A 19,461-nucleotide genomic window follows, 5' to 3' on the forward strand; every position below is an offset into this window, starting at 1 on the left:
CTATGTTAGCCCATTATATCAACCACTTATATCTGCCAACACGCACACAATAATCATGAGGCCATTTACAATTATAGGCTCATTATTTAGAAATAGCTTCGTTTGGCTTTCATTGTTTTGTCATTGTGGATTATAGTAAAGATCCCATTAATATACCAGTCTTGTTGACTAGAGGGAACCAGGATAATGGAATCCCATGGAATGAATATCGTCTTGGTGATAGAGTCTTAATGTAAGTTCACCTGAAGCCCCATATCTGGGGAAGGCTCTGTGGGAGTGAAAAAAAGCTGAGTTGAATTCCCTTATGGTGGGTGACCGTGGGCTGCTCTTTTCCCTCCTTCGAACTCCAGTTTCCTCATCTATGAGACAAGAAAGAGCATTTCACTAGATCCGAGGAGCTCTAGGATTCCAAAGAGGTTCCTCAGGAGCGGCCTGGCAGAAGGGGCGGAGGGAGCCCAGCAGCCAGGCTCTGGGCCTTCATGTCACCAAAGGCGGGGCTGCGCTGCTGTCCTTGCTTGGGGAGATTGTTTCTGAGTGTCAGTCCCCCAGAGAAGAGATGTCTAAAGTTCCATGCAGCTTTGCGAGACAATCACATGAAGGATCGCCAAGGTTCCTTCCAGTCTGCTACTCTGTCCTTGAAACTCAGAAAATTGCTCCCTAAGGATTTCTAAGAGAAAGAAAACTATAGCTTCCTTTGGTGTTTCCTTGGGTCTCCTGCAAACAGAGAGAGTCTTCCTGTCCAATGCAGATACATGTTACTGCACATTGAACTAGTTCCTTCCTAGTCTGGTTTTGAATGGTGGCAGGTAGTAAGTACAGAGACCTCTGTTCTGAAGGAGCCTTATTGGGCTTAATTTAGAAAGTAACTCGGTAAGTCTCTTAGCTGGTTCTGGGACTGAACTGAATAATACTGCTTGCTTCATTATTTAACACACAGATTGTTTTTAATCCCGTTTTCTCTTTTTTCTCCCTGGCACCCGTCCGGTCCTCTCTGATTTGGCGGGGTCAACCACAGGCGTAGCTCCACCGTGAGGAAGCAGGTAAGGGCCCAGCAAGAGCCAGGCTGGTCGGGTGTGATGATCACATCCCATAGGTGTTTGTGGAACCCTACTGTGGGCAGGACAGACTTTCCTGACTTCCCTCCTGCGTTTGGAAGATACCATTCAGTCAGAGTACGTTTAACAGTACAGCAACTTCATTGATGTAGCCGGCTCAGCTGGATGGAGTCTTCCTGACTTATTCCTCCCTCTCCAGTCGCGCCCCCTCCTCCTGCTTGCTGAAGATTTGGTTTGACCTAGCAGATGGTGCCAGACATGCCCATGGTGTGGCTTCTCTAGGACACAGTGAAAAGGGCCTCACATTTTATAGTTAAATTCCAAATGTGAGTAGCTCCCAGCAGCTGGTCACCTAGGTCAGACACCTATACCAGATGGCTGTAGGTGTGCAAATTTTTTTCTTGTTCTATTGGAGTTGTGGTCATCCTGGTTGCATCTCTTAAACATGCTAAAAATGCGAAGCTAAATCTGGCCCGAGAATGATTGGCCCACCTGATGCTCAGCTCTGTGCTTTTGCGCGTGATCTTCGGTGTCGTACTAAAACCTGACGCTGGTCAGCCAGCTCTCGTTGCCGATCTCAGGGCAGGATCTTGGAAGGCAGGGCCAGGTAGTGCACATCAGTGAATAGTCTAGACAGTACTTGTGACTGTGCAAAAGAAAATAAATAATTACAGTATTTTCTGCAACAGCAAATTTTACTTCCTAATTATATTTTATCGCAAATACTGAAATGATTTTGGGTCCCCTAAGCTCACACCAGCTATGTAGCAGGCCGTTAGCAGGGAGGAGGGGGAGAGCGCTCCGCAGTGTCTTTTGTGTCTGCTGGGGGCGGGGGAGAACCGATCCAGGCTTTAAAAAATCGTTGTGGGTAATTCACAGTGGCTGTAGCCATAGGGAGATAATCGAAGGTAGAGGGCATGTGGCTTCTGTTGTGTCAGCAGCCCCGACAGCATCTTCAGCCCCTGTGACAGCTCCGCCAGCTGGGCACCCCCGCCAGATACTTGGATGGCAGAGCTCTCCCTTGTCCTAGCTTTGCTGTCACTTTTTTCCGCGTCCCTGCTTTGGATTTCATTGTAGTGATATAATTATACATTTTTAAATTTATAATTAAATATAATTACATATAAATGTAATCAGATATAATTATACATTTTTTAGTTTACACATTTCATTGCATCTTTTCTTCCTCTGGTTCCTCTATTTCTTTCTTCTGCCCCTTCGCCCATCATTTCACTTAAAATTGGAGAAGAATGAGGGCACCAGGGTGGCTCAGTTGGCTAAGTATCCGACTCAGGTCAGGCTCTCAGGGTCACGAGATGGAGCCCCACGTTGGGTTCCCTGCTCAGCTTGGAGTCTGCTTGAGATCCTCTCCCTCTCCCTCTTCTCCCGCTTCCCTGCTCACACACTCTCTCTCAAATAAATAAATAAATAAAATCTTAAAAAAAACAAAACAAAACAACAGAGAAGAATGGAGTGCCTTCCAAGGATAATCTGTTGTATTTAAAACTAAAAGATGGACAGGTACCTGGATGGCTCAGTCAGTTGAGTGCCCGCCTCTTGGTTTCAGCTCAAGTCATGATCTGAGCACTGTGGGATTGAGCCCGGCATCAGGCTCCATGCTCAGCAGGGAGTCTGCTTAAAGATCCTCTCTCCCTCTCCTTCTGCCCCTCCCCCCCACTTGCACACATGCACGCACACTAGCATTCACTCTTTCTTTCTCTAAAACAAATAAATAAATCTTCAAAAAAAAATAAAATTAATAGGTGGATATTTTAAAGAGGGAGCCGGCTTTTTTCCCTTCGACACCAAGGATAAGCCTGAACTTAGCGTTTGTTCGTTTCAGTTCCTGGGCTGAAACTGGGCGTCCTGCATATGGCTGGAACAGAGGTACGAGGTGCGGGGGCCTCCCAGCCTCCACTGTGGCCATGGACGTGCGGGAGACCACGGTTTGGCGGGCAGTAGGCGGCCCTGGCCGGGCGCGCTGTCAGAGGGGAGCAGCGCCCATCTGGCGCCATCCTGCCACATCTACACAGTGGCAGGCAGAGCCTATGTGCCTGGCGCTGGATTTGCGTAAGAGCTCCAGGATGCACCCCAAACCCCAATCAGATAAGGACCTGTTTCCATTCTGCTGCCCCAGTTTCTCTCCAGCAGCTAATATTTTTTTAAAAATTTATTTTATTATTTTTTAATGAAAATATAATGTAGTATTTATTTCAGGGTACAGGTCTGTGAACCATCAGTCTTATACAATTCACAGCACTCAGCATAGCTCACACCCTCCCCAGTGTCCATCCCCCAGCCACCCCATCCCTCCCACCCCAGCAGTAGCTCAGATCTAATGGTGGGTTGGTAAAGAGGTTTTCTACACTAGGCAGGCAGGTAAATAGTTGTCTGGAAGATGAGCAGTCTTGTATAAGGAAATAAATAATTGTTTGGTTTTTTATGGCAAGTCAGCCAAACAAGACGAAGAATCTGGTAGCTTTTCAGGGTCCCTCATGGGTTCCAGTTTTGACCTTAGCAAAGCCTGGGTTCAAACCACCCCAGCCTTTTCTGTCTCAGCTGCCTCTTCCCAGCTTTCCCTGCTACCCTCCAGCCCAGCATTTTCTCTTTCCCATCACTGCTGCCTCTTCCTTGTCATCTTTCTCCATTTCTCTAAGGTTAGGTGCGCTCCCAAGGTTTGATGCCCTTTTGACTTTTCTCCATATTCTTTCCCTTCTCGCTTCATTTCTTTAGAGGAACCTTCCTCTCCTAACTCAAGTGTCCATTGTTCTGAGTCTTTGGATCGAATGTCTAACTGATTGGCTGGACATGAGCTTGGGAGCTGAGATAGTGCCTCCTCCCCAGAGCATCCGTCTCACCTGCCCCCACCCCATTCTAACTCCCTTAGCACATCCCCTAACTTCTCTGTTACTCCTAATGGTGGGGGGGGGGGCTCTGTTCCTCACGTTCCCAAAGCCCTGGGTATTATCTTTGACTCCTCTTTTTTTCCCATCACCCACATCTAATCGGTCGTGTAGACTTGTATTTTCTCCCCTGGTAAAATGGAAATCTAACAAATGTAATAGAGATCAGTACCCAGCAAAAATCCTAACTCTCTCCCTCAGGAGAAATTATGCCAAACCATAGCTTATTTAGGCACCATCTGGCCACATTCCTGATTGTTCTCTCCTACAAATCACAGGACCCCTGCTTTACTGTTTTCCAAGGGATGCCTGCTACCTTTCTCCCTCTGCCTTTGGTTGAAACGACCCTTAATCTGGTCCAATGGAGATTTGACCCAATTGTCCTTAAAGGCCCCTTCCAGCCCTAGGATTATACCACCAAATATATCGCAAACTGAAGAATTAAACATTAGATTCTAACACTGGAGAAGAGAAGGAGAGAGGAAGAAGGGGAGAGACAGACACTGGAAGAGAGCACACACGGACGCTGGGGTCAGAATCAGTGGTGTGCAGAGTCAGTGGTGAAGGGAGGGTCTTTGAGGCCCCATGGGAGCACACAGGCCCATCCTGGGGAAATGAATTCAGTCACTGCTCAGAAGTATTACAAGGAGAGGGGTGGGCGGTGGGAGGATCTGAGGCCTTCATCACATTGTCTGGTTTTTGCTCCCGCTAGACTCTGTCTTGGGCTCCACTGGAGCAGTGGAGACTAGGAAAATACTGTTGTGTGGTGGGGCCGGTCTCTGGCCCACTCTTATCTGCCACCGATTGACCCTCTGGGTTACTTGCGACGTACCGCTGGTAACCATGGACAGGCAGGCTTGGTGTCTTGCTCTCTGCAGTGCTGCATGCTTCCCTTGACCGTCGATGCTCCATTTCCTGCAAGTCTAGGCAGCACTGGGCAGTCCCATAACTTGCTGAAGCCAGTAACCCATGAGCTTCCCAACCTACTTCTCTTTGGGTCTCTAAATACAGATCTGAGGCCAGAAAACCTTTACAAACTCTCATATCACTAACCTCATCATCACTCTGACTACTCTTTAGAAGTGAAAACAGCAATAATGGGGCACCTGGGTGGTTCAGTCAGTTAAGCGTCTGCCTTCAGCTCAGGGTCCTGGGATCAAGCCCCACGTCGGGCTCCCTGCTCATTGGGGAGTCTGCTTCTCCCTCTCCCTCTGCTTCTCTGCTCAGCTCGTGCTCTCTTTCTGTCTCAAATAAATAAATAAACTCTTTAAAAAAAAAAAAGAAAAGAAAAATGTAATAACAGTGTTTGTAACATAAAAAGACCTCCAAAAAATGGAGATTGATTGATTGGTTGATTGATTTTTAATGGTGGAACCCAGTTTCTTCATCAGAGTATGGAAGGGCTGATGAAGATTCTTCCTCTCAGATCGCCCTGGGCTGACTGGTGGAAGAGGGCAACAAGAGGGCAGACACCAGCTGCTATGGTGGGAAAGCTGGAGGAGGCAGACGGGATTGGGGGTTATGACGACGAGCATTTGGGCCCCTGACACCTTCCTGAGCCCCGCTCTACTTCGGCATCCTCACGCCTTCCTTTGGCAGTGTCCTGCAATCCCAGTAAGCCTGGGAGTAAGAGGCCACACCATGCTTCCAGCAGCCTATTTCTTCATGAAATCCAGCTCCTTCCCTGATCTTGGCCAAACCCCAGGGCCACAGCTGAAAACTTGAGGATGTAGGCAAACCTGTGAAAGGGGCAGAAGCCACAGGACCCATACCGCTTGAGAACCAGTCTCTGTCCTGAACTTTTTATTTATTCATTTATTTTTAAGATTTTATTTTGCTGGGGGGGCACCTGGGTGGCTCAGTCAGTTAAGTGTTTTACTCTGGACTCTGGCTGAGTGTGAAGCCTACTTAATATTCTCTCTCTTTCTCTCTCTCTCTCTTTCTCTCCCCACTCCCTCTAAAAAAATAATAAAATACAAAATCAAATAAAGATTTTATTTTTTTTTAAAGATTTTATTTATTTATTTGACAGAGAGAGAGAGATCAGGCAGAGAGGCAGGCAGAGAGAGAGGAGGAAGCAGGCTCCCTGCTGAGCAGAAAGCCCAATGTGGGGCTCGATCCCACGACACTGAGACCCTGACCTGAGCCAAAGGCAGAGGCTTAACCTACTGAGCCACCCAGGCACCCCAAGATTTTATTTTTTTTAAGTAATCTCTATATCCAATGTGGTGCTTGAACCCAAACCCCAGGATCAAGAGGCGCACTCTCCACCAATTGAATTAGCTAGGTGGCCCTGTTCTGAACTTCTACAGCCCTTTTTAGCTAGGTTTAGGGCCCTTTGTTTGATGCCTTTCTTCCCCATAGCTGAATTGTTTTGTGTTTAGCTATATTATAAGACCCTGCTGGTTTTTAGTAATGCTTGGTATGCATATTGGGTAATGTTTGCTGAGCTCCAGGGATGCAGGCTGGGTATACATACCTGACAGTGTTTGCTGAGCTCTTGGGGTATAGGCTAGGTAACAGTGAGATGTGCAATCTCAGAGGGAGACTGCCTGTGTTTGATCCTGGCCCTGCCACTTACTGCCTGTGTCACTATAAGCAGCTGTTTCACCTTGCTAAGCCTTCATCTCCTCTTTTGTCCAATGAGAATAACAATACATACCCTACAGGACTGTTACCGGGACTGATCCATCTAAAGCCCCTAGTATATCACCCACCACCTTTATAAATTCCTCTGTAAATGGTAAGCACTAAGGTTCATGTGCCAGTAGGAAATACTACTCTCCTCACCACCCATCCCTCTCCAGCTGGCAGACATCAAATTGAGGCCCAAAGAAGTTAAGTAAGTGACAGGAACGTGTAGGAAAATGGCAGAGCAAAGGTTGATATCTGGGAGGCCTGCTTCTTAGTTTAGTACCAATTAGTTTCCACAGTTTCTAAGAATTGGGTTTTTTTTTCTTTTTACCTTTTATGCCAAGTAAACCCCATTTCTTTTTTTCTTTTTCTTTTTCTTTTTTTCAAAGATTTTATTTATGTATTTGACAGAGAGAGAGAGATCACAAGTAGGCAGAGAGGCAGGCAGAGAGAGGGGGAAGCAGGCTCCCTGCTGAGCAGAGAGCCCGATGTAGGGCTTGATCCCAGGACCCTGAGATCACGACCTGAGCCAAAGGCAGAGGCTTAACCCACTGAGCCACCCAGGCGCCCCGTAAACCCCATTTCTGATGTGCCCTTTGGTTCATTGTGCTATCCTCAACTGATATTAATTAGCACCTACCTTGTGAGAATATCATGGCCAGTCGTGGAGAGCCCAGAATTGACGGGATCTCCCCTGTGAAGCGTGAGCTATAGCGGTGGCAAACGCAAGTAAGATATTCATACTCAGACTATTAAGCCACCATCAGGGTTGTGAGAGCCAAGCACAAGGTGCTGAGGTCCTGTAGACAGGGGCCCTGATCTCATCTGGGAAGTCTGGAGAAGCATTCCTAAGAAAGTGATACTTGCACTGAGACCCTAAGGGGTGGGATCCCAGGGTGAGGAGAGCATTCTGGAAGCAGGAGCAGCTCATGCAAAGCCATGGACAAAGAACTGATCTAAGGAATGGAAAGAAAGCCGGTGTGGCTGAAACAGAGGGACAAGAGGAAGAGCAGAAGGGGATGAAGCCGGAGGCAGAGGCAGGACCCTGGACACCCAGGGCTGTGTAAAGACACTAACGAGAAGTCTTTGAAAGAAGTCAGCCTAGAAAGTGCGCGATGGGTTGCGCGCGCTCTCAGAGATAACCTAGCTGCTACGTGAAGGAAGGATAACGTGGTTGGGAGGACGGCAAGGGTGGAAATTGAGATTCTGCTGTACGGACCAGATTGCTAGCAGTAGAGATGGAGAGAAGGAAGTGGATTTGAGCGGTAGGAGGCAGACTTGACAAGACATATTGATTGATGGATTTGGGGTGGCTGAGGGTGGGAAGCTGATTAGGGATGAAAGGTGATCAGCCGCATTTAGGATGTGCTGAGTTTACAGCATCCGTGTGGCATTCCAAAGGGGTGGTCATGGACGTGCTTTGGAACTTGGAGGACAGACCAGATGCTTCTTTGAGGACTGGCCGCTGATCAGTCGAGACGAGTCCCTCACGGTCTGGCCCATTTTTTCTGGCTGTGCTGTTTAAAAATTGTAATGTTATGTTTCTCTTTGGCTTTTCAGGATTCCAGCCAGGCAATTCCTCTGGTGGTAGAAAGCTGTATCCGGTTTATCAGCAGACACGGTAAGGAGGATTACAGTCTTGCCCATATTTGTGCAGAGTGGGGAAGAACTTCCAGGAATTCTTTGCAGAGTAAGAATAGTGATTGACTCTTCATCCTGACATGCTCAGAAACGGAATAAAAGTCTTATTGGTTCACATAATGTTTGTTACCTCAGAATGGCCACACCTAGACATTGAGAGAAAGGCTTCACATGTTTTGACCCCAAATGCCTCAGCCACTTACCACACTCCCTTTTCTAGCCCGAGAGTGACTTTTAAATTACGACCGTGATGTGAGTACAGCCGGTACGATGTGACTGTGGTTTCGCCATTACTCACCGTCTTTGTGTGTGTCAGTCTCCCGCCACACAGCCTGAGTCCTTATGTCACACTGGCTTTCTGCATTAGACTGTTCTGAGAACTACTCCTTTCATGATGTTGCACTGATTCCTAATAACATTTGGGTTTTGTTCTGGTTTGATCTCACTGGATACAACCTCAGCTGGGGCTCGGTGAGGAGAGGTTGGTCTTCAAGTTGTGGCCAACCGATGAGAGTCTTTGGGGCCTGGCTCGTCCTCTGCCTAAGCTTGGATCACACTCTCTGCTCGTACATGAAACGGGATCTCATAAACTCCATTCTTCACCAGCTCCCAGGCTGCTGGCACAGAATCTAGCGATGGAGGGGAATCGCCAGAGAATCAAGCTTCTAATTGTCAAGAGCGTGTAGGAGGCACAGATATCTGAACGAGCAGCGTGAAGATTTCTAGGAACTGGACATCAGAAGTTGTTTTTGGTTGCCGTATTATCTGGTTATAGGAAAAGGGACAGAATGACCTTGCAGCTGGAGAGGTACAGAGATGATCGTTGGAGTCCGTGCAGGGGTAGACATTTTCTCTCCATTCCTCCCAGTAGGCTGACACATCACTTGGGTTCATTTTTGGAATAGTAGTTATTTTAGCACGCTTACAGCTTATCTCATTCTTTTTTTTTTTTTTTTTTAAAGATTTTATTATTTATTTGACAGAGAGATCACAAGTAGGCAGAGAAGCAGGCAGAGAGAGAGGGGGGAAGCAGACTCCCCACCAAGCAGAGAGCCGGATGTGGGGCTTGATCCCAGGACCCTGGGATCATGACCTGAGCCGAAGGCAGAGGATTTAACCCACTGAGCCACCCAGGCGCCCCAGCTTATCTCATTCTAATCAGCTACAATTTTTTCATCTTGTCCCTATTCGCCTGAAGTAACAGCATCATATATCAACAGTCAACAAATATTTATCAAGCCCCTGATCAGTGCTGGGCACTGTGCATTGTGAAACGGGAAAACAAAAACCAGGGATTGTGCACTGTTTCTGTCTCTGTTTGATCTTATGATGCAGTTGGGAGAAAATAAATAAGCAGTGGGAGAGCTAAATAAAAAGAGATAACTAGTGGCCATTCAGAATGGCAGTATAAGAAATTTTACGAGATAGTAATGATTAATGATCAGGCAATTGGCAAAGATAAGTCCTTCTGAGTTCTGGGGAGGAAAAATTATTTGTGTCTTAAGGACAATAGGAAGAAGAGAGTGAACTCCTGTTCTTTCTGCCGTGCAGTCTCTTCAGTCATCCAACAAATTTATAGAGAGAAAGAGATTGCTCATTGTGTGCCAAGAAAAAGTTTCTGCCTCTGTGAACCTTATATTCTACCGAAGGCCAGATAAATAGATAATCAGCTGGTCAGCTAATAAATAAACACAGTAATGTACTGTATGTCTGGTGATGGTGAGTGTCCTGAAGAAAAACAGGCAAAGAGCCAGAGAATGGACAGGGGACACTGGTCTAGGTGGATTGGTCAGGGAAAGGCCCTAAGGTCACTTTGGAGGGTGACATCAGAGTAGAGTCCTGAAAAAAGGTGAGGAAGTGAGCCACGTGGTATCTGGGAGGAGTGTTTCAGAGAGAGGGAACATCAAGTGCAGAGATCCCTGGCAAATGCAGGGCCTGGCATGCAGGAGGCCCTGGAGGCCAGAGCAGAGAGAGGGGAGAGGGGAGGGGCAGCAGACCAAGCCAGAGGCCAGACTCCTAGGGCTTCCTCACCTAAGGGAGGTGTTCAGATTTTATTTGGAGTGAGGTGGGAAGCTCCTGGAGAATTCTGAACAGAGAGAGCTCTTTAAAGAGAGCTGCTCGGGTGCCTGAGTGGCTCAGTGGGTTAAGCCTCTGCCTTCGGCTCAGGTCATGATCTCAGGGTCCTGGGATCGAGTCCCACATCAGGCTCTCTGCTCAGCAGGGAGCCTGCTTCCCCCTCTGTCTCTGCCTGCCTCTTTGCCTACTTGTGATCTCTCTCTGTCAAATAAGTAAATAAAATCTTAAAAAAAAAAAAAAAAAGCTGCTGGATGGAGACAAGGCCATGGGAGGAAAGAGGTGGCTGCAGCTGCCCAGGGAAGACACAACATGACTGTGGCCAGGCCCAGAGGGGTAGCTCTGGAGGAGCCGAGGAGGGGATGCTTCCAGATCCTATGGCTCCAACATTCCCGTCTCTGCCCTGCACATGTGCAGTGCATGCAGGGACATTTCCGTGGAGTGGCTCTGGGGAAACAAGGGTGTTCCCACATTGCTGGTGGAACTACATACTAGTACAACCCTTCCAGAGGGGAACCTAACAGAACTACAGATGCATTTATCTTCTGATCCAGCGGTCCTTGTAGGAATTTACTCTGAAGATGCACCTCGGACACTACAAAGATCCATATGCTCGAGGTGATTCGTTGCAACATCATTTGTAGAAAATATAAAGAACAACCTCAGTACCGTCACACAGAAGAGTGGTTACATCAGCTCGACTATACCTGAATATGAGGCAGTTAGGAAAAAATAATGAGCATGATCTCCATGAAATTATGTGGAGGGATTTCCGGAACATGTTATCAAGCAAAAAAAAAAAAAAAGAAAAGAAAAGAAAAGAAAAGTGGGAAAGAATATCTAGAGCATGCTACCTTTTCTGTAGAAAGAAGAAGATAAAAGAATGCACATGTGTCTTCTCACTTTGGCAAGAAGAAATGCAGGAAGGATGAGTCTGGAAACGAATACTCGATTGTTCATCCACAGGACACGGGTGCAAGACGGGGTACAAGGGAGGGGGGGCGGTGGGAGTGGGAGGGAAGTGACATTTCTCTGGACATTGTTTTTTGTGTAATTGTGACGTTTAGAACTGCATTTGTGTTTCCCGTATTTGAGACATAGATACACAGATAAATAAAACAAGAATGTGAGTGAAACCCCAAGTGGAAAACAAAGACTAACAAATAAACCCAACTGCAGAACAAATGACTAGCATAGCCACACTGAGGAGAGGAGGAAGCAAGGAATCGAAGTAACTTTTGAAAGCAGTGTTGTGATACTCTGCTGTAAGTCTAAAGACAAAAAGAGCTGTAAACGGATTTTTAAAAAAAAAAAATTTTTTTTTAAGATTTTTATTTATTTGACAGACAGAGATCGCAAGTAGGCAGAAAGGCAGGCGGGGGGGAGGGGGAGAAGCAGGCTCCCTACTGAGCAGAGAGCCTGATGTGGGGCTCGATCCCAGGACCCTGGGATGATGACCTGAGCCAAAGGCAGAGGCTTTAACCCACTGAGCCACCCAGGCGCCCCTATAAACAGATTTTTTATCACAAGGATATGTGCTATCAATTCTGAAGCCATCTTATGTGTATTCTAGACTGAACAAATAGATAAACATATTGTTGATTTAAAGAAAAAAAGAGCCCTCATACATAGTAGGTGTTCAAAAACCTTTGTTCAGCTAAATTGAACTTTCCCCCCAAATAGGGACTCAGGGGATTCCTGAAATCCCTATAAGTCAGGGTTAAAAATTGTTGTACACATGCATGCAGTGGAGATAGGTTCCATAACTCGGTTCCAAAAGGGTCTGTGACCCACCAACAGCTGGAATGTGTCCATCTTTACTCTTCATGTTCCCTGGGAGGTAGATGTTACTGTTCCCATTGTAGAGACAGGAAAGCTGAGGCTCAGCTGTAGGTGGTGGGTCGGGGTGACCCAGAGGGCTGCAGGGAATGACAGACTGAAGCAGGAGGGGAAGACCCCGCCTATCCTATGCGGAAGGGAGCCAAGTCCCACGAGGTGATATTAGAACAACCATTTCAAGAGTTGTGTCAGAGAGCACCTACGGCAACAGCGGGGCCCAGGGCAGAAGGGAAGGTTTCGTGCCACTTCCGAGTAACTTAGCCACATCTGACTGGTTTTGTGCTTTATGGTAGCGTACACGGAGAGCAGATCCAAAACATCGCAATGTGTCAGGTTAGTCACGTGGGGCCTTCCCTGCGTTCTAATAAAATGGCCCCACTTTTCCCCTTTACTTCTGGAACCCAACTGTTTATCAGTGCTCCTGCTCTCAGAGTCATTAGATTAGACACTAAAGGTTCTGTCTGCTTAGGGGTGCCTGGGTGGCTCAGTGTGTTAAAGCCTCTGCCTTCGGCTCAGGTCATGATCTCAGGGTCCTGGGATCGAGCCCCACATGGGGCTCTCTGCTTGGCGGGGAGCCTGCTTCCCCCTCTCTCTCTGCCTGCCTCTCTGCCTACTTGTGATCTCTCTCTCTCTCTCTCTCTCTGTCAAATAAATAAAATCTTTTTTAAAAAATTCTGTCTGCTGAGCGAGAACATCATGATCCTTCTAAAGCGTAGGTTCTCGAAGAGAAATGGGAAGCGCCAGCCCGAGGGGGTCTCAGTATGTCTTGAGCCTGCTGCCTGACTTCCAGTTACCTCTCCTCTGATCGCTTCCCATCCTAGGCCCGTGGGCCAAGGTGGCTTTTCGTTAATGGTCTAATCTACTATAAAGGACTGATGTGATCCTTTCTCAGCCAACTGTTGGCTTCCCCAAGGACACTGAGTAGGCTGGTCCCTGAGATGACATTTCCTTAGACTCTGCTGTGTTTTTGGACGAGTAACAGGGCACGTGACTGTTTCTGTCAGAACACTTGCTGTTTGCATTCTGTGTTTAAATGACATTATTTGGCTGTTACATCCCATTGGTAACTAATACGGTATTATTACATTGGTACTAATGGGGTTTTAACGTTGCCTGCCATTCTCTGAGGAATATTCTGGAGATTCCCTTAGAGGAGCAGACAACTTAAGTCCTATTACAAGCCAGGTAATTAAATTCCCCCTGCTTGCTTCTTAATATTGCCTCAATTGGATTCAAGATTGTAGTCCCGGTCTGTGTGATTTACCTTCTCCATTAGACCTTTGAGAATCCAGTCACCCCCTCACCGAGAGGATAGCCCGAAGAGAGTGGGCGATTCTATTTTCTTAAAAAGTAATTTGTTTGAGATTTCCCTGATAGGTCAAAGTTTTTGATGAATCACACCATTACATAGGAACTTAGACAAGATGCCCAAGACGGGGACACAGGGATCCTGAGAAAGGCTGGCAAGCCCGATGTGGCTACAGATTCAGTCTGTAGTTCAGTCTGACCCCTGAGCCAGCACTAACAGCATGTTTCCTGGATCTCCTGCTACCTCTGCGGCTCCCCATATGGGGTTGTGAGCCATATCCGTGTTCAGACTAACAAGCAGGTTCCTGCCCTCTCTGTACTTTGCCTCTGGCAGGCCCCACAAGTCTGGTGTCGAGGAGTGAGTACATGATTGCAAACAGAAGGCCTGGGCTGACCTCCTGGCTCTTGTTCTTGTCACCTCTATAACCTAAGGCTGGTCAGCACCCATCACTTCCTTTAGCTGGGAAATGGATGTGCTGGTGACCCCTCCCTTAGTAGCTGTTGTGAGAACCAGTGGATTTTTTTCTATGAAAGCATTTCTTAGCGGCAGTCACTGCACATGCATTGTATTTTTATGATTGTTTGTACTTTAACAAAACCCAAAGGGACTCGGTTTTCCTGCCCATTATCATGTCCAGGCACATTTGGGATACAGGCCACAGTCAAGGACCAGTGACTGGCACTTCTCCTTTTCCTGTCTTTTGACCACTTGCCTTTTCCTGTCCTCTCTCTTTCCTAAGGATTCAAAACAGTGTGCCCTGGAAAGAGCCAGACGGTATTGGAAAAGCCAAAGCAATCACTGGGTCTCAGACCCGGGACTCCTCCGATGGTACCTGATGGCCGGCCTGCCATGCCCCTACTTCCCGTTCCCAGCCCTGGGTGACCAGGTGCCAGGGGTCACTCCGTCACTTTATAGATGGGAACAGAGAGGCAAAGGCAGGGGAAGGAACCAGCTTCCTAATCTTCCTCGGAATCAGAAGACCTCTTTCCCCTTAAGTCTCTGACTCAGTGCTTTCTTATGCCTCCTATCCGTTCTGATGACTTCTCCAGCATGCCTGCACATGCTTTCTCCTCCGGCCTGAAGAAGAGAGACAGTGCTTACCTGCACACTGGCTGGAGGACACAGACATTCAGCGAAGCTTGGAGCTGTGCTTGTGACTTGGTTTCTTCTTCTCCTTGATCACTTTTCCTTGTCTTTCCAGGACTACAGCATGAAGGAATTTTCCGGGTGTCGGGATCCCAGGTGGAAGTGAATGACATCAAAAACGCCTTTGAGAGAGGTAAGGAAACAGGCTTGGAGATCAGACCAGATGTGTGCCAGCCTCGGGGGCTAGTGGCTGCACCCATTCCCGGCTAAGAGGTACCCAGAGGATAGCAAGCCACTCTTAGTCCTGACACCTTCTCCCTTGTAGACAGTCCTCCCCAAGTCCTCCTCAGCCCCATTCATCCTACCTCCTGTGGATGATCTGCCGAGACCCAAGAAGTTAACTAGGATACTGGGCGGTTTATGGCTTCATCCAGAACCCTCGCTGGCAGTTAATATCAAGGCTAATGCGCCTGTTCATCATAGCCCATTTATTATATTGTGGGCTATTAAGGTAATGGGCAAGCTTTGGCAATTTCCGTCACTGTAATGGATATATATAGTTTCAATTTGAGGTTGGTCCTATCATTAAATCTAATTACATCTGATATGAAATTTTCCATAGGGAGCTCCAGTGTGATTGTTCTCCTATAAGTAGGTGTCCTTTGTTGCGAGCCAGGCGGAGTGAGGGCCAATCAGAGGGGTGAGCCTCCTTGGCCTCATTTTCCTCCCCCAGAGGCTCAGTCCCAGCCTGGCTTCATGATTCTTGTGAGAGGGCCAGTTGCAGTGGCCCATTCCGGCCCCTAGGGAATATCCCTGAGCTGGTCTAGCAGAAGTGAACTTATCCTAGTGGACCCCTGTGCCCTCCTCTAGCCGCGGGGCCCCGGGTCTAAGTAGTCTTGGCTTTATCTAGTCTCTGGTCTGCCCTACTTATGGCCACCATGCTGGGTAGAGAGCTGATGGACTCTGATGAGGACTGGGACAGGTCACCCCTTCCCCACCACTTCTGCTTTGTCCTGTGTGTTTTTACCTCTCTCACTCTCTCTTTCCTTTTTTGGGGGGCTGCTTATCCTCAGGAGAGGACCCCCTGGCTGGAGACCAGAATGACCACGACATGGACTCCATTGCTGGCGTCCTGAAGCTTTACTTCCGGGGCCTAGAACATCCTCTCTTCCCCAAGGACATCTTCCACGACCTGATGGCTTGTGTCAGTAAGTACATCCTGACCTCAGCCAGGCTTCAGCAAGGATGCCTTGTCACGACAGATAAGAAATGTCCGTGGGATCTTTTTTTTCCCCATAAGCTTCTCAATAATATTTTTCTTTTTCCTTTTTCTCTGTGAAGTTTCTCCTCCTCGTCCTCTGTCCTGCACCCCTGGCGGGAGGGAAGAAAGATGGCTTTTCCATAAGAGTCTAGGACCACAAGTCAGAACTCCTGGCTTTTTCATTCTGATTCGTCTTAAACTCCTTGCTTTGCTGGGCTTTATTTTTCTCCAGTAAAATATATTTCTATTCATATATGAGATACAGTGCTTTTCAGCTATTGGAAGCTCATGCATTAGTGCCTATGCTTTTTATGATATAAATTTATGATATATTTTATGATATAAAGGGGAAATAGTTTCTGCTTTGTTGCTTTATTTCTTTTATAATTAAGGTTCAAATGAATCTTTTATAAGATTAATTGACTTTTAAGTGGAGGGGGCGGGGCAGAGGGAGAGAGAGAGAATCGTAAGTAGGCTCCACACCCTACAACCCTGAGATCATGACCTGAGCCAAAATCCAGAGTCAGACCCCGAACAAACTGAGCCACGCAGGTGCCTCTGCTTGTTGCTTTAAACGTGATGTGCCTTACCTGCTAGATGTGGTAATATGTGTTCTTTTAGGACGAAGAGCCCCTCTGCACATTTACATGTCACAATATGATGTTTTCCTAGAAAGAGATATAGTCTCTACTTCATCCTTTACTACATCCATCTACTTCGTTCTTTATCCTTATGGGTTCCTGCCTCTTACTTTCAAATCGGGGGCTTGAAAAACTATGCTTAGCCATGTATTTTAGCTGATTATCCTGAAACATCCTCTCTTTTGTTTTCCATGGAAAACAATGCATGGAAATTTAGATTAATATCAGGTCATCCTGGAAGTAGACCCCACTGGAATGATGGCTCCAGAGGTTGGAGAAGGCAGTGACTTTGAAATGGGGCAAACAGTCTTCTTCCCGGATACACCAGGGTCTTCATGGCCCTCAAGTCTCCAGCTGGCCTCAGTGTGTGCCCTGAACATTGTCCCACTCTGCTGTTGTCAGAGAGAAAGGCGCCAGGGCATTCAGTAAGCTCCTTTGTTCTATTTGTTGACCCACTCTTTGTGGAACTCTAGTGGAAATCAGTTCTGTGCCTATTAAATATAGGCACCCCTCCTGTCTCCACATCTTGTTCTAGGACCGAGCTTAGATATCTTCTGTGGACTGGGGCTACTAAGACAGTTCAAGATACCCTGGCTGCCCAGTTCTCCCCTTGAGATGTGCTCCTGATCTACTGCTTTCCACTTCTTTTTCATAGAAAGGCACTCTTAGAAAATAACATTATCCCGTAGCCCCCTAGTGGGGAGGCTGGCCGTGATGGAGGCCACCAGCCTAGGGCCTCACCTGTAACTGGTCTGTGCACAGCACAAGAAACAGGAAACCTCGGGTCTTCTTCCCCAGATATCATGACTTATACAGGGATCTGCCCTCTCTGGCCTCTGGCCACTTTCCGCCCAACCCCCCTGCAGATCAGAGAGTGGGGAGATAAGCCAGACCTGTCCAGAGGATGAGATGATGCCTATGTAGAGTGGGCGGGACGGGAGCTACACAGCCTGTCTCCCTCTGCACGCACGTCGATCCTCCAAGGCTGGAGGTCAAGTCTGCAGTCATAGTGGTTTGGGGACTGTGCCTTGTCTGTGGTTGCTTTAAGAAGAGAGCAGCAGGTGCTTGGGGAATATCCCCAACCCCTTCTGAGCGCAGGGAGCATAGCCCTTCAGTCCTGCATCAGGATACGTCTGGAGCCCAGCAGGTGCCCTGTGGCAGCAGTCCTGCCCCAGGGAGCCACAGGGATGGAACTCCCTGCATGGCACACCAGTGCTGCGTGGACGTGGCTGCTGTCTCTGCAGCACCTGCTGGTGGTCCCGGCCCTCACGCCATTACTCCGAGGGATCTCAGTTGCGATGGACAATAATGCATGGCTCTCTTCTTTCAGCGATGGACAACCTGCAGGAGAGAGCTCTGCACATCCGGAAAGTTCTCCTGGTCCTGCCCAAAACCACTCTGATTATCATGAGATACCTCTTTGCCTTCCTCAATCAGTGAGTAGACTTCCCAGTGAACAATGGGATCAGGCCTGGGCTTCGACCCCTGAAGCTTACCTGTAGAGCTGTGTCAGATCCCCCGGCCCCATGCATGTTCGTGGGGCACCGACAGTGTGCTGGGCACAGTTGTAGGCTGAGCGAGTACATTGTGAAACAAGAGACAAGAGCCCTGATACCATTAAACTCACATTCCAGGGTAGGAGACAGACAGATAACAGATACGTCAGGTGGGAAAGGGTGCTTAGATGAAGAATAAAGAAGCGTAAGTACAGAGATAGAGTGCAGGAGGGTCGGAATGGGGGTGGGGGGGAGAGGGAGAGCCGCTGTAGAGGGGAGGTCAGCAGAACCCTCTCTGAGGAGACTGTGTGAGAGCAGCAGCCCAAAATGGAGTGACTGAAGGAGCCACAAAGGGTGTTCAAGGCTGTCAAGGCCCAAGAGTCATGGTCATAATGGGTTTGGATTTGGGAAGCGCTGGAAGCTTTTTAGGCAGGAAAGTGATAAGATCTGATCTGTATATATTCTTTAAGCCCAACAACTTTGAGAAGTTACCATCGAGGTCTGTGAGGAAAAGCAGGGGCACCTATGCAGAGGTTAACGTGAGGTCTCAGCCACAGGCACTGGGGGCTTCAACAGGGGGACGGGGGGGTGAGTCATGAGGGAGGACGATGAAGTGGGGTTGGGTTTGGGGTCCATTTTGAGCACAACACTGACAAGACTTCCCGATGGGGAGGCTGTAGAGTGGGAGGAAAGAGAAATTCTTAATGTTTGGCATGAGCAACAGGGAACTAGTGACTCCATTATGGAGTTGGGGAAGAGACGAGGTGTGGAGAACTGAATCGAGACAAGGCACCCATGTGGCCATGTTCATCTGAGGTGCCTGTCAGGCCTCCAAGGGGAATTTCTGACTGGGCAGTGGGACATAGGAATCTGACACTCGGATTAGACACTCAGATTAGAGATATGAGTTCGGAGTGACGGTGTACTGATGTTTTAGCTGGTTACCCAGGGAGCGAGCCTAGCTAGAAGAAAGGTCTGAGGGCCAGAGGGGCCCTGGGCTTGGATGGGGCATGGCTTCCTGTGCGAGCAGTGTCCTTGCCGAGGGTGGGCATTGGGTCCCCACAGGACAGCGAGGCAACAAGCAAGGACATGTGGTGCTTGCCCCATGGGCACCTCTGTCTTCATGTTGCTCCCTCAATAGCCTGGAGCACAGGCTGTACGTGGGCAACAGCAAAGCCAGGTAAGGCCCTGGAGGTGTTTCCTTTCAGTCTGCTGTGTCTTAAAAACATTGAAACATTTAAATATTAGGGAATTTTACTTAAAATACCTCAGTTTCTAGCTTCTCTTGAAAACCCCGTTAGACCCGTCACTGATGGCCTCGCCTTCTGCAAGGAGGCCGTTCTGTGTGGAGTCAGGGCTGCTGCGGGGGGAGGCCGGCACCCCCACTCCCCATGCCGAGGCTGACTCTGCTTGCCCTTTGTCTTCACTCTTGCTTCATGGGCTTTCCTCTCGTGGAGAGACAGTTCTCTAGATCCATGAATCTGTCAAAAGAGAAAACAAAATTTCTTCATCTTCCTGGTCAG

The 19,461-nt window shown here is 48.0% G+C and overlaps 1 protein-coding gene across 7 annotated transcripts in view; it reads left to right on the forward strand.

The window, feature by feature from the left end:
* Nucleotides 1–19,461, forward strand: part of LOC111150988 (SLIT-ROBO Rho GTPase activating protein 2) — a 249,450-nt gene that overhangs the window by 205,270 nt on the left and 24,719 nt on the right. For all 7 annotated transcript variants that reach the window (XM_022508663.1, XM_022508662.1, XM_022508667.1 and 4 more), the window contains 5 exons: nt 1,016–1,040; nt 8,153–8,213; nt 14,656–14,733; nt 15,614–15,748; nt 17,773–17,878. In XM_022508663.1, the coding sequence (XP_022364371.1) occupies nt 1,016–1,040; nt 8,153–8,213; nt 14,656–14,733; nt 15,614–15,748; nt 17,773–17,878 (405 nt within the window). The remainder of the gene's footprint in view (nt 1–1,015; nt 1,041–8,152; nt 8,214–14,655; nt 14,734–15,613; nt 15,749–17,772; nt 17,879–19,461) is intronic.

The sequence above is a fragment of the Enhydra lutris genome, unplaced genomic scaffold (genome assembly GCF_002288905.1).
Source record: "Enhydra lutris kenyoni isolate GAN:26980312 unplaced genomic scaffold, ASM228890v2 scaffoldscaffold25, whole genome shotgun sequence".
Classification (NCBI taxonomy): domain Eukaryota; kingdom Metazoa; phylum Chordata; class Mammalia; order Carnivora; family Mustelidae; genus Enhydra; species Enhydra lutris.